Raw genomic sequence first — 14,502 nt, forward strand, 5'->3', positions numbered from 1 at the left:
GCCGGAAGTGTCTACCGACTGGTCCAGCTGTCATCGACTAGAAGAGACCATTCGCACCGGCTGACTTGGAAATGCAGAAAATTGAAAAAAGCTGAAATATGGCAACATCTAGGAACCATAAGGACATGACGACAATTTAGAGGTACATAATGCACGATCTAGAATGAGTTTCATAAATGTAATGTCATACCAGAGAACTGCACTCAGGTTTGTACTCGTAGTTTGGAATTGCTCAATTATGATGACAACGATTGGTGCTAAGCTATGACATTGAACATACAGGACACGAAACCGACGAGGTCGTTTAAAGATACACATACCATTTAATACCAATATTACCGCAAATCAAGCCCGTGTATCGCTGTCGGTGGAATTTTAGGATACATTTAATTGCTAGTCGACATTGTTGCTTATCTGCGTCGATTGCTCGCTAGATCGGCTACAATGTATCTACTGTGGTAGCTTGTCGGCTATTACCCTAGCGGCTTTTATACAGGGAACTAGGCTACCCTAGATGCAGAACAGACAAGAGACGTCATCAGTATTTGCTTTAAATGGTCGCGTCGGAGTTGGTCATTGGAGAAAAAAAAAAAAATCAAGATATTCGGTAGGTGTTGGTGTATTTACCTTAATTATAACGCGCGGGCATAGACACGCTACACTGCATATAGACCGCATATAGATCAACACTGATAATCGCAATGTGTTTGATTGACAGGGCACATGGAGCCCAACGCAGCAGCTGTTAGCTTGCTAGCCACATAACGACCTTTGGGAAGTGAAACGTCAACTAACAGTGTAGCCAGCCTGCCTGGTTGGTGCTATGTGCTTCTACCACATCTAACCTACGCAGCTTAACTCGAGTGTTTTCTGTTGTGGCTTGTTAGTGCTACTGCTATACTTAGTCTGTGTAATTTTATCATGTAGCCTTGGCCTACCGTGGTTGAGCGAGTCAATGATTTCTTCTCATTGAGTTACATCACAGGACTAGCAGGCTGCAGTTGCAGCAAAGTCACTGCAGTTGGCGAGGCTGGTGTTGTTTTGGAAGGCCTGTAGGCTCAAATTGTGGTGTGACAGCCTTTGTATTTATGTCCTCAACCCTCCCTCCCCCCCTCCTTTCTCCCCCCTTTCTACCTCACCCACTATTTCCCCTACATCACCCTTTCCTCCCCCTTTCTCTCTCATGCCTTCACTCCTCACCTCCCCCTCACCCACTTTTCCCCCTTCTCTCCCTCACTCATCTCCTTCCTTATGTTAAACAGTAGGAAATAGGCCTAGAAGACACTGTGATAAGAAGAACCAAGTTAAGGAGGAAACATCAGCTTTACCCCAGGATTCATAAATGGACGACTACGGCTTCGGAGTCCTGGTGAAGAATAACTGCAGTGGCAACAAATCTGCTTTCCCTGTGAGGATCCCTCCTCACCTCCAACCCCAACCCTCCCACCTCAATCATCCCGCCAACCCCCCCAGCCCCCCTTCATTCATCAATAGCACCTCGGCCACCAATGGAGGAGGTAGCGCCTGGCTGTTCCCCTCCGTAACACCCCACAGTAACATGCAGGATGAGATCCTTGACTCCGACAAGGCCAAAGCCCTGGACCTGCAGGAAAAGGCCCAGCCGCAGGCCCTCTCCCCTGGGCAGCAAGAGGCCGGAGGTGGCCTAGGGGAGCTAGATGGGTCTCTACCTGAGGACTGCTCCATGGAGAAGGGCTCATTGGAGAGCAGCGGTGGGAAGGAGAAGCTTAGGGGTGGGATGGACTCCCCTCCGGTGCTGGGGGGGTTTGACTACCAGGACAGCCTGGGGATGGCGACGTCTGGAGCCCAGTCCACCACCACTACCTCCTCCCTGACCTCCTTCAACAACTGGTCCCCGACCGTACCCTCCAACCCCTCCCCCGTGGTCAGTGAGGACGTTGGGAGCGGGTTCTTTGGCCCGGCCGGTTCCAATGCTAACGGACCCCCAATGCTTTTCCAGAACTTCTCCCATCACGCCGGGCCCGGCTTTGGAGGGGTGGGGGGTAGCTACTCCCCCCAGATTGGCCCTGTCTCCCAGCACCACCCTTCTCCACACCCCCACCACTACCACCCCCACAACCAGGGGGTCCCCCCGCAGCACCGCCGTTCCCCAGCCTCCCCCCACCCTCCCCAGCCCTCCTTCCCCCCTCACCCCCACCGCTCTGGAGCTTTCACCCAGCTGCCCCACCTGGCCCCGGCCCAGTCAAAGCCCCCCTCCCCTTGGGGCAGCTACCAGAGCCCTGCCCCCTCCACCCCCACTTCCACATCCTGGAGCCCTGGAGTGGGGTACGGTGGCTGGGGAGGGTCACAGGCGGTCCGAGAGTACCGCAGGGGCCTCAACGGAGGGGTGACGGCCCTCAACTCCATCTCACCACTAAAGAAGTCTTTCCCCAACAACCAGGTACTCTTCTAGCTAGTTATACTGCACACCTCTCGTTGAACAACCAGGTACTCTTCTAGCTAGTTATACACCTCCCGTGGAACAACCAGGTACTCTTCTAGCTAGTTATACTGCACACCTCTCGTTGAACAACCATCTACTCTTCTAGCTAGTTATACTGCACACCTCTCGTTGAACAACCATCTACTCTTCTAGCTAGTTATACTGCACACCTCTCGTTGAACAACCAGGTACTCTTCTAGCTAGTTATACTGCACACCTCTCGTTGAACAACCAGGGACTCTTCTAGCTAGTTATACTGCACACCTCCCGTGGAACAACCATCTACTCTTCTAGCTAGTTATACTGCACACCTCCCGTGGAACAACCATCTACTCTTCTAGCTAGTTATACTGCGCACCTCCCTTTGCACAAGCTGGCACTGTACTAGCTAGATATACTGCATCCCTCCCGTCGAACAAGCTGGCACTGTGCTAGCTAGGTATACTGCGCCCCTCCCGTCAAACAAGCTGGCACTGTGCTAGCTAGGTATACTGCGCCCCTCCCATCGAACAAGCTGGCACTGTGCTAGCTAGGTATACTGCGCCCCTCCCGTCAAACAAGCTGGCACTGTGCTAGCTAGATATACTGCGCCCCTCCCGTCAAACAAGCTGGCACTGTGCTAGCTAGGTATACTGTGCCCCTCCCGTCGAACAAGCTGGCACTGTGCTAGCTAGATATACTGCGCCCCTCCCGCCGAACAAGCTGGCACTGTGCTAGCTAGTTATACTGCGCCCCTCCCGCCGAACAAGCTGGCACTGTGCTAGCTAGGTATACTGCGCCCCTCCCGCCGAACAAGCTGGCACTGTGCTAGCTAGATATACTGTGCCCCTCCCGTCGAACAAGCTGGCACTGTGCTAGCTAGGTATACTGCGCCCCTCCCATCGAACAAGCTGGCACTGTGCTTGCTAGGTATACTGCGCCCCTCCCATCGAACAAGCTGGCACTGTGCTAGCTAGGTATACTGCGCCCCTCCCATCGAACAAGCTGGCACTGTGCTAGCTTGATATACTGCACATCATACCTGCTCAGACTGGATGTCCCGAAGGCCTCAGACTGATGAGTAGGTTAACCATAATCATAATGGCCTACAATTTAACTAGTAAATTATTTTCTTTCATTTAAATGTTTTGCCAAACTCATTGTGCTTGATTTAGTTGGTTATGATATCATTTATTCACACCTACAGGCTGTAATCCAGCTATTGCTGTTGTCTATTGAGCCTTAATATAAACTGTCTGTCATGCACATTAATGGTACAATCACATGGTACTATCCCACATGTACTACATGGTACAATCGTACAGAATATTTTCCTGTCTTCCAGGTTCCCTCTCAGAAGTATCTTCGTAACAACTCAGGGTTCAACCACAAGGCTTGGATGGAAGACAGCATGAGTCGCACTGACAACTTCCCTTTCCAGGTGAGTACAGAGATGAGAGAACTGTAGAGGGGAAAGTATATTCATCCACTCTTACAGGACAATGAAAGTGGAGTTAAAACATGCTTTTATATTGTTAAAACCAACACATGTAGCCTTGTTAATGCCTTTTCGATTATGCGCAATACAGTACACATCAAAGTAAATGATAAGAGCAAATATGATCTAGTTACTAAAGTCTAGTAAGTAGATCATCTGATAACATCAATGACAATCAGGCCAGCTAAATGATTCAGCTCACATGTAAGTAACTATGTATTATTGGATATGTAGTCTTATAGATCTGTCATTGTGGTGGTAAGCGAATGCCAGGATGAGGCCTATTCCGGTAATGTGTTCATCCAAAATGACACAATATTCCCTGTATAGTGCACTACTTTTAACCAGAGCCTGGTCAGAAGTAGTGCACTATATATATATATAGGGAATAGGGTGCCATTTGGGACAGAAACCCCAGTCTTCTGTCCTTGTTAGAGATGCAGCGCGCTAGAGATGCCACAACGCCTGTATGACAAACGTTTACATACTGTCATCTCACTTCTGCAGGCTTTGGCCCTGTTTGAAAATCGCAGATCTGACATGACCTGGATTTGCGTAAATCTAGCTTTATCTTTCCAGTCACATACAGATCAGTGATTACTTCAAGGAATGGATTAATTGAAAAGAATTCACTGTTTATCTAGTTTTTTTTTCTTTTTTTTTTTCTCTCTTCACCTTTATTTAACCAGGTAGGCCAGTTGAGAACAAGTTGTCATTTACAACTGCGACCTGGCCAAGATAAAGCAGAGCAGTGCGACAAAAACAACAACAACAGAGTTACACATGGAAGGGGCATAACAGGGGCAGGGGCATGTGATACAAAGCAGTAGATGGTCTACATCTGTAGGCATCTCTGTAGAATCAGATAAATAGATTTAGTCTGGATTTTTGTTGATAAGCCTCACCACAGAATGTCTCCATGGACGTGTAACTGTTTAGAGGGTCTAGAGTACCAGGATAACACGGGTGTCATCTATTATCAGAGCAAAACTCTGTCAGGGATCTAGATTACAACCTACCACCTCTGGGTTCTAGAGTCGGAATGGTTCTATTTTCCTGTTCTTACATAGAACACCGCAGGCTTATCATCGTGTTCCCTGTCTCTATCTCTCTCAGCAGGAGAGAACCCGTTCCTTTGATGGCTTCAGCATGCACTCCCTGGAGAACAGTCTGATTGATATTATGAGGGCTGAACAGGATTCCTTGAAAGGTGGGTTTCTCTGTTTCACACAGTATGAAAAAACACCCTGGGCCTGTATTCAAAGCATCTCAGAATAAGAGTTTATTCATTTTTATTTTATTTCGCCTTTATTTAACCAGGTAGGCCAGTTGAGAACAAGTTCTCATTTGCAACTTTCTCATTTGCAACTGCGACCTGGCCAAGATAAAGCAAAGCAGTTCGACACATACAACAACACAGAGTTACACATGGAATAAACAAAAACATACAGTAGAACAAAAAGAAAACAAAAAGTCTATATACATTGAGTGCAAATGAGATAAGATAAGGGAGGTAAGGCAATAAATAGGCCATGGTGGCAAAGTAATTACAATATAGCAATTAAACACTGGAATGGTACATGTGCAGAAGATGAATGTGCAAGTAGAGATACTGGGGTGCAAAGGAGCAAGATAAATAAAATAAATACAGTATGGGGATGAGGTAGATATATGGGCTGTTTACAGATGGGCTATGTACAGGTGCAGTGATCTGTGAGCTGCTCTGACAGCTGGTGCTTAAAGCTAGTGAGGGAGATATGAGTCTCCAGCTTCAGAGATTTTTGCAGTTCGTTCCAGTCATTGGCAGCAGAGAACTGGAAGGAAAGACGACCAAAGGAGGAATTGGCTTTGGGGGTGACCAGTGAGATATACCTGCTGGAGCGCGTGCTACGAGTGGGTGCTGCTATGGTGACCAGTGAGCTGAGATAAGGCGGAGCTTTACCTAGCAGAGACTTGTAGATGACCTGTAGCCAGTGGGTTTGGCGACGAGTATGAAGCGAGGGCCAACCAATGAGAGCGTACAGGTCGCAGTGGTGGGTAGTATATGGGGCTTTGGTGACAAAACGGATGGCACTGTGATAGACTGCATCCAATTTGTTGAGCAGAGTGTTGGAGGCTATTTTATAGATGACATCGCTGAAGTCGAGGATCGGTAGGATGGTCAGATTTACGAGGGTGTGTTTGGCAGCATGAGTGAAGGATGCTTTGTTGCGATATAGGAAGCCGATTCTAGATTAAATTTTGGATTGGAGATGCTTAATGTGAGTCTGGAAGGAGAGTTTAGTCTAACCAGACACCTAGGTATTTGTAGTTGTCCACGCATTCTAAGTCAGAGAGTGCTGTTCTTGAATCAGTTTTCTCTTTTAGAAAATAAGAAATATGATTATGGTCGGGGGGGGACCTGATCATAGATCAGCAGTCCTACTCTGAGATGCTTTGTGAATATAGGCCATGGTATTCTAAAATACTCCAAACAATGAGAAAATATTAGCTGGACATACAGTAATGGCATATTTTTTTTATGTAGAGATAGGTTGATGTCACATAATTCTGACTGGTTGGTGAAATGGCTGCTTAGCTCAAATCGCTGCACCAACACAAATGTGGTTGTACCGAATACTCATACAAGATGATACTCTTTGATGTCAGTCTTTTGAACGACGTATCCTGCTGAATTCCTGAGCTGCAGTAGTACAGAGTACAGGGAGCACAGCCATATTTAAGACCGAGTCCTCTGAGTGGTGGGAGTTCTGAGCAATACTCTTCTGTCTTAACCTGCTCAATGGAACACACAAAGCTACCTGTTAAAGTACATCTATGCTGGCACTTTCATCTCTGCTCCTCTCTCCACCAACATGAATTAAACATGACGTTTTGTCGCATCCCATTTCTGAAGACACGTTTTATTGCTAAGACTGTCACTATGTTAATGTAGGCCAGTCGATCCACCCTGATTATGCACTTACTTCCCCCCTCTGATCATGTCTCGCAATCGGTCGGCTGTTAAGTCAAGAGTTCTCTGGATGCTTTGATGGTTCTGCTGCTAATCTCAATTCTCATTCTCCTCAGTACATAACAGAACAGCTACAGTTGTTAGAATATCTTGGCTGTATGGAGTGAGAATGCGGTGGCTGTATGGAGTGAGAATGCGGTGGCTGTATGGAGTGAGAATGCGGTGGCTGTATGGAGTGAGAATGCGGTGGCTGTATGGAGTGAGAATGCGGTGGCTGTATGGAGTGAGAATACACATTATTTTGCATTCTAACTGTCTTCTGTCTGTTCCTCTCCAGGTCGCTATGGTTTCTCTCACCAGGGCGGAGACGTGTCTTTGCCCATGAATGGTATGGAAATGTTATTTTGCCTCAATACTATAAAGTTTATAGCTTTGTTCAGTCATTCACAATAGTGGTAGTGAATTGGATGCGATTTGTTCATGGGATTTACATAATTTTGTAACCCTGTGCTGTTAAGAGTTGGTATGAAGGTTGTTGTCTCTTGTTTTACATGCAGCTAGGAGCTATGGCAGACGACGAGGTAAAGCCAAACCCAAAATGTCTTCATGTTTTAGCTTCCATCATATCATTATTTGCAAAGCCTCCATTACAGAGTACATGCTGTCTGTCTGGTTTGGCCTCGCTGTGTAATAGGGTAGAGTTTCAGATATGTGTTTTCCTCCTGACTGCTGACTGTTCACTAGGCCCCGACTGAACCTGCAGAGGAAGACTTAAGTCCCCAGGGAGGATTTGAAATTTGTATTTTTTTTAAACATAAAAATAAATAGTATTAATTCAATCCAAATACTAAAAAGCATGGTAGATTTCCAGGTCATCTTTATTGCAGTCGTGCTGACTGACCGTCTCACAGATTGCTATATTAATAACGTTCAACACTTGTGGTTGTTATGAGCGCGACAGCAAAAAAAAGATGACCTGACATGATTGTAGACTGCCTATTTCCTGCTGGGCTTTTGTGACCTGGCTGTGGTGGCTTGTCACTGGACTTTAACAAAGCATTATGTTGCAAGCGCTTGAGGAAATCGTTGTTGGTTTCATGATCCTCGTTTGTCTTCACAATGAAAAATAAATCCCTCTAGCTCATTTGTTATTTTGATTCCAGTGAATGTATCGCAAGTGAAGAACCTATTTCAAAATGTTATTGTAAGTGTATTTATCTGGATAAAACCTTACCCTTTTTCCACAACTGAGTCAAACAGAGCTGAGCAGAGCTATACCAAGCTGGCCTGGTTAAACGTTCACAATAATTGCTGGAAGGGACAATGTGAAAATGAAATATCGGAGTCAGCACATTATGGTTTGGAAAATTAGAACCACAAATGGGTGCTAAGTGGCTAAAAAAGTCCAGGGTGTCTGGGTTAGTACGGTTTGCTTTGGCAAGATGGTGTGAAATAAGTCCAGGGTGTCTGGGTTAGTACGGTTTGCTTTGGCAAGATGGTGTGAAATAAGTCCAGGGTGTCTGGGTTAGTAGGGTTTGAGTATCTCTTTCTCTACGCCCTCCAGGTCACTCTAACCTGTTCCCCATGGGGGACGAGCACTCCTTCGGAGAGGACGAGTCAGGTGACCAGGGACTTCCTGGTTTAGGATCCGCCCACTGTTTCCCGCAGCTCAATGGAGAGCGAGTGGAGAGGTATTCACGCAAGGTGTTTGTGGGAGGACTGCCCCCCGATATAGACGAAGGTATTGATCAATGAACAGAATAATACACCTTCTACAATGTTGTTTTGGGGTTAAAAACAATGGTTTGAGAGGCGTCTGTGTTTTCTATGGTAATGGGCCCCGACATATGATGTCATAGAGCCTTAGAGGCTGTGGCCCACCATTGCAGGTTGCTGAAGAGCCTGTGTAGTTGACTAGCTTTGACTCTTTCATTCTCAGATGAGATCACTGCCAGTTTCCGCCGGTTCGGTCACCTGTTTGTCGATTGGCCCCACAAGGCTGAGAGCAAATCCTATTTCCCACCCAAAGGTGAGTCTGATATGGTCACATTGGCCAGCGAATACTCGCTGACCTGGTAGGAAGGGAAATGGATGAAGGTCATGCGAGTATTGAGCGCTTTCTTTCCCCTCTCAAGGTTATGCATTCTTGCTGTTCCAAGACGAGACCTCTGTCCAGGATCTGATTGATGCCTGTATTGAGGAGGATGGCAAGCTCTACCTCTGTGTCTCCAGCCCCACCATCAAGGACAAGCCTGTGAGTGGAGCTTTACGTGTGTGTGTGTGTGTGTCTGGCTAGTGTGAGACAGTCTGAGTCTCCCACACACCCAGGCATTATTTAAAAATGTTTTTGACTGTAATTAAACTTCTTGGTTGGAGTTGTCTGTCCTCCTTGTCAGTCTAGCACTGCTGGTATAAATAGTTGTGAGATTTCCCCAGTCCACCCCCCCTAGTTCAGCCCAGTCCACCCCCCCTAGTTCAGCCCAGTCCACCCCCCCTAGTTCAGCCCAGTTCAGCCCAGTCCAACCCCCCCCCCCGGTTCACATCTAGTTGTATGGACATTGAAAGATAATTTTACAGACGTTACATGGAATTTGTTACAGCCTTTTCTAGATGTTGTTTGAGTGTTATATGGGTGTTATCTGAACATTGTCTGGCCATGCCTGTGTTCCTCTAGGTCCAGATCCGTCCCTGGAACCTGAACGACAGTGACTTTGTGATGGACGGCTCTCAGCCTCTGGACCCCAGGAAGACCATCTTTGTAGGGGGGGTGCCACGTCCTCTACGCGCAGGTACTGGACTGTTTCTGTGTCTGAGAGGATTGGTGGGGGCGAGGGTGGAATGGGGTGAGAGAGTGGAAGAGTTAAAGACCCTGAGCTACAGTAGTAATGCCTAGGCTTTAGCTCAGCAGGCTAACACTGTCTGGTGTGACAGACAGCCACATCATCAGCCTATATGTAATGTCCTTGTTCCAGTGGAGCTGGCCATGATAATGGATCGTCTGTATGGAGGAGTGTGTTACGCTGGCATCGACACAGACCCTGAGCTGAAGTACCCTAAAGGAGCGGGCCGTGTGGCATTCTCCAATCAGCAGAGTTACATCGCTGCTATCAGCGCTCGATTCGTTCAGTTGCAGCACGGCGAGATGGACAAACGGGTGAGTCAGTCTGATCTTTGGTAGTTTAGCGGAGCCACATGCGCTGTGCATTTTGTCCAGGAGAAGAACCATAGAGACCTCACCCACACAATAGCTAAGCTACAAAATGGAGCTGGGTCTGAGCTTCTCCCCTCTTGTTTCTCTTTTGTCCCATTCCATCTGGGTATGTTTCATCTCCTCCTCCCACCTTCTTTCCCCTTCTGTCCTCCCCCTTTCCCCCAGGTGGAAGTGAAGCCATACGTGCTGGATGATCAGCTGTGTGATGAGTGCCAGGGGACACGCTGTGGGGGAAAGTTCGCTCCCTTCTTCTGCGCTAACGTCACCTGTCTCCAGTACTACTGTGAGTACTGCTGGGCAGCCATACACTCCCGGGCCGGACGAGAGTTCCACAAGCCACTGGTCAAGGAGGGGGGAGACCGGCCTCGACACATATCCTTCAGGTGGAACTAGGGAGGGTGACGGGCTATGTTGTAGAAAATAAATGCACTTTTCTTTTTTCTGGTTCCTATTTAGTTTGGAAAATTAATTTAAAAGCTTAATTTAATCTTTATTTTTTTAATCGGACCTTCTCAGAACAGTAAATGCTAAGAAGAAGGACAACTAAGTGAAAGAAATCCCGTTTTGAATTTAAGTTAAGGTGTGCATGAGTACTTGGATGCATTATTAGATATGAGAAGAAATGTTTCTTCTGACTTGACTGTACTTTCTTTTCTCGCATTAGCTGGCGAAGCTGCTTACATTTGTTGTCAAGAGTAACATATAACATTTGAGTGAGGTATGTGCTGCACCTCAATCAGTATATTAACTAGAACAGTTGTGTGTTAGAAGGGTACACTTATTTTTGTTAATTTACGCATGCAGGATTAGATTGATATTTGTATCGTTAACCAAAGGTTGAGAGTAACTGGTCGGGTTAAAGTTCAATAGTCAAAGAAAACCACTGCAGAAAGGAAGACTGACTGACAATTCCCTTCATCATAAATAAACTGTTCAGAATACATGCAGGATTATTTAAGAAAAAATTATCCTCTCGGGCCTGGCAGCGATTACTGGCATGTGTTTCTAGATCATGGTTTTCAATTGACTCTTTGTAGCCAAAATGGGCAAACCAAAGATTGGCCTAAAAACAAGTGATCAACGGCAGTTGATTATCTGAGGGGTTTAAGGACTATAAGACTCCATTTTCAGGTTCAGAAGGTCAGGAAGGCTAGTGCTGTTTTTAAGTTGTTGAATTGTGGAGAGAAGGGAGAAACCGTCTTTGGAAAGACAGGTTTCAGCTGATAGACTACAGCCCTAGCTGTCTAGGCAGGGCTCAGGAATTGGCAGTAGTATTAGCTAACTTTATATTGTCAGGGATATTAGCACTGGATGCTAACATGCTAATGTTGTAGTACTAGTAGGAATTCACAGTACAGTGATAGCTAGCTACAGTGTTCCCTGAGTGACTCATAGTATGTAGCCTGGTCCTGGCCTGTATGTGCTTCAGTATTTAACCAACTCCTCTGCCTGTCCTTGTACAGCTAATTAACACCGAGAGTTGGCTAAAGCACAGACAGACTGGACTACCAGGCTAGTCTCATGGTGATCTGATGCACTCTCTCTCCCATGACTGGAGTGTAGAGGAAATGGATACGCTAGTGAATCCTAGCTGTGGAGGATGAATATGTTAGTAGCTGGACACTGAAGAACTTGCTGTCACAGAGATAAAGATATTATTTTATACATGGCCTGCTGATTTTTGTACAGTGTTTTATAGCTGATTATTTTGTCATGAACATATACATTTATTATGCACTACTTTTCTAAATATTTTTTTCAATAGTCATTTTAGGCACATTTTTCATAAGATGGGATAACTCCTTTTGCAATACCTCATTTTTTTCCACTTGGTGAGAAATAATTTTGTACCTTTGTTACTAAGAGATATGCATTTATTGTAAAACTTAATTTAAAAAGAAAAAATTAATGATATTAATATAATTTTCAATTTAGCTTTTTATATATTTAAGTGCTGGTAAATCTTAAATTGTCTGGTCCATTGGTGTGATTGTGTAAAGGAAAGAAACAGCCAGACTACAGATGGTTAGCCAATCGTGTACAGACTTCTCTTTCATAATAATAAACCATAAGTACTGGATCTTAAGGCATGACGAGACCTTTCTAAACTTATTTTGATAGTCTTGAAACATATATCCAGCTTGTAGTGGGTAAGGAAAATCTAGATGACATTTTTTGACATGGGTGGATGAGTAAACCCTTATTCCCTTGTATCATCAGAGTGAATGATGACAGGTGTTCTTAAAAACTAGATTCTCTTTCTGGAACTACCTGAAGGTTCCAGAACGTTCCAGTTATTCTATGCATGCATGACGTGATACAGAATAACAACAAGACTATTGGCTAGTGTTAATGCAGGAAACTATTGTCTAGAGCACTCTCCCTTTTTATTTTTGTTTGAGTTTTTAGTTCTCTCTTTCAGATCGCCTCCTAATATCTAGCTTCTCTTTCTCTCCTAAAGTCTGCAGACAGGCAGACAGGCAGGCAGACAGGATACCAGAGTGATAACACTTGTACGAGTTTAGCCATATAGACAACACTTCTTCCTAAAAGAGACTTGATCACTCCACCCCTGTGATGTGGCATGCTTTGGGACATAGACTTGAATGTGATTCATGTGATTCATCTTGCAAGTTAACTTTGAGCCCTTATGTGCAATTCTTCTTCTTTCCTAAAACAGTTTCTCTCATTCTGCAATGTAAAACCATGTAAACATTAAAACAGGATTCCTTTTTCAGTCTACTATTGTTCATGCTGGTGTCTGCAATGCAAAATGTTCTAATATATATGTGAATTTATTTTTAAACGTTAGTTTTGTGCTTATTCAATGATTTTGCTACTACCATGCTACTGTGATTGAGAAAACATTGTATATACTAGGTTGGTGATGTATTCTCAATTGAAATGTAACACTTTCATTTGGATCAGATTTTTCTATTTTTTGGGGTGATGTGTTGAACTTGTTGATGTCTAGGTTTTCTAATTGCTGTATTGTGCCCCACATTCAGAGGAATAATGTCTGTTAGTATTACTTGATTGCGAAACATGCCAATAGTTTTTAATGGTATGCTGGGAAGGTTGTATTTATTGATATACCTTTTTTACTTGAGACATCATCTTGATTTTTATTATGTCATTTCACATTTATAAGTTCCGATTTGTATTTCCCCCCCCCCCCCCCCCCCCCCCCCAAATTATGTTGTGCTAATAACAGACATCAGTTTTTATAGTTGGTTTGTAGAACTGAAGTAAAAAAAACAAGATCTAATGTCATATAATCATTTGCAGCCAACTATTTATAACTGTATGCATACAACATTTGAAGTATGTGTATTATGAGATGTTTAAAGAATAAAAGTCCAACAGTGGTTGTGGTCAACTTCTTGAGGAAAGCAAAGCGTGTGTGCTGCTAAAAGTGTACATGTACTGGAAAAGGAAAAACGTGCACCGTTTAAAAAAAATTCTTCAGTACATTCCTTTTGAACCCTGCACCCAAATATGAATTACTATTTGACTCATGCAGTACAACACCTCATTCTGTTACTAAAGTGGACACTTAACTCCACTCATGGATTTAAAAACATTGGATTGGTATAAATTGTATTGAGGGAGTTTAGCGCCATATTATACACCAGTCCATTTCTCGAAGGAGAGTAAGTGTACATTTCATGGAGGAGATTGTTCCTCCTCCTCACAATACCCTCCCTCACCCCCTCTACATTGTTTTGTTCCTCTTTTTAATTGTGTAAAGTGTGTTGTGAACTTGACTAGAAGGGTGGAGAATTGGACCACAACCGTTCAATGCAGCTGTGTGTGATGGTGTGACAGACAGACAGCGACAGTGGTTTCTGACACATCTAGCCTGCTGTGCTGAACCAGGTCAGGCAGGGCTATTTATAGATTCAGGCAGATCCAATCCTCCAGCCTGGACCTTTGGCTCCTAATACCAACAACGACAGATACCTAGAGGTTTGAAAGTGTTTGAGAATGCTGGTCTCAGCAGGCCACTGCAATTACAGTTGAACTCGGAAGTTTGCATACACCTTAGCCACATACATTTAAAACTCAGTATTTCACAATTCCTAACATTTAATCCAAATGTTTCGGGTAGCCTTCCACAAGCTTCCCACAACAAGTTGGGTGAATTTTGGCCCATTCCTCCTGACCGAGCTGGTGTAACTGAGTCAGGTTTTTAGGCCTCCTTGCTCGCACACGCTTTTTCAGTTCTGCCCACAAATGTTCTATATGATTGAGGTCAGGGCTTTGTGATGGCCACTCCAATACCTTGACTTTGTTGTCCTAAAGTCATTTTGCCACAACTTTGCTTGGGGTCATTTCCCATTTGGAAGACTCATTTGCGACCCAGCCTTTACTTCCTGACTAATGTCTTGATGTTGCTT

General features: G+C 44.8%; 1 protein-coding gene across 4 annotated transcripts; it reads left to right on the plus strand.

Annotated features, from left to right (window-relative positions):
• Positions 1 to 2: 2 nt before the first annotated feature.
• LOC106612156 (cytoplasmic polyadenylation element-binding protein 4) lies at positions 3 to 13,470 on the plus strand. 4 transcript variants are annotated; one of them, XM_014213087.3, is made up of 12 exons: positions 3 to 142; positions 1,263 to 2,419; positions 3,786 to 3,881; positions 5,055 to 5,148; positions 7,229 to 7,279; positions 7,449 to 7,472; positions 8,456 to 8,632; positions 8,831 to 8,920; positions 9,027 to 9,145; positions 9,566 to 9,680; positions 9,864 to 10,045; positions 10,268 to 13,470. In XM_014213087.3, the coding sequence occupies exons 2-12, from the start codon at positions 1,343 to 1,345 to the stop codon at positions 10,493 to 10,495; spliced, it is 2,253 nt and encodes a 750-aa protein (XP_014068562.2). In that variant the 5' UTR covers positions 3 to 142; positions 1,263 to 1,342; the 3' UTR covers positions 10,496 to 13,470. The 4 variants fall into 4 exon arrangements, with proteins under 4 accessions (XP_014068562.2, XP_014068557.1, XP_045580124.1 ...); XM_014213082.3 differs by having other exon boundaries at positions 5,058 to 5,148; XM_045724167.2 differs by lacking the exon at positions 3 to 142 and adding an exon at positions 194 to 607.
• Positions 13,471 to 14,502: the final 1,032 nt, after the last annotated feature.

This window comes from Salmo salar, chromosome 09 (assembly GCF_965601325.2).
Source record: "Salmo salar chromosome 09, fSalSal1, whole genome shotgun sequence".
In the NCBI taxonomy this organism is placed as follows: domain Eukaryota; kingdom Metazoa; phylum Chordata; class Actinopteri; order Salmoniformes; family Salmonidae; genus Salmo; species Salmo salar.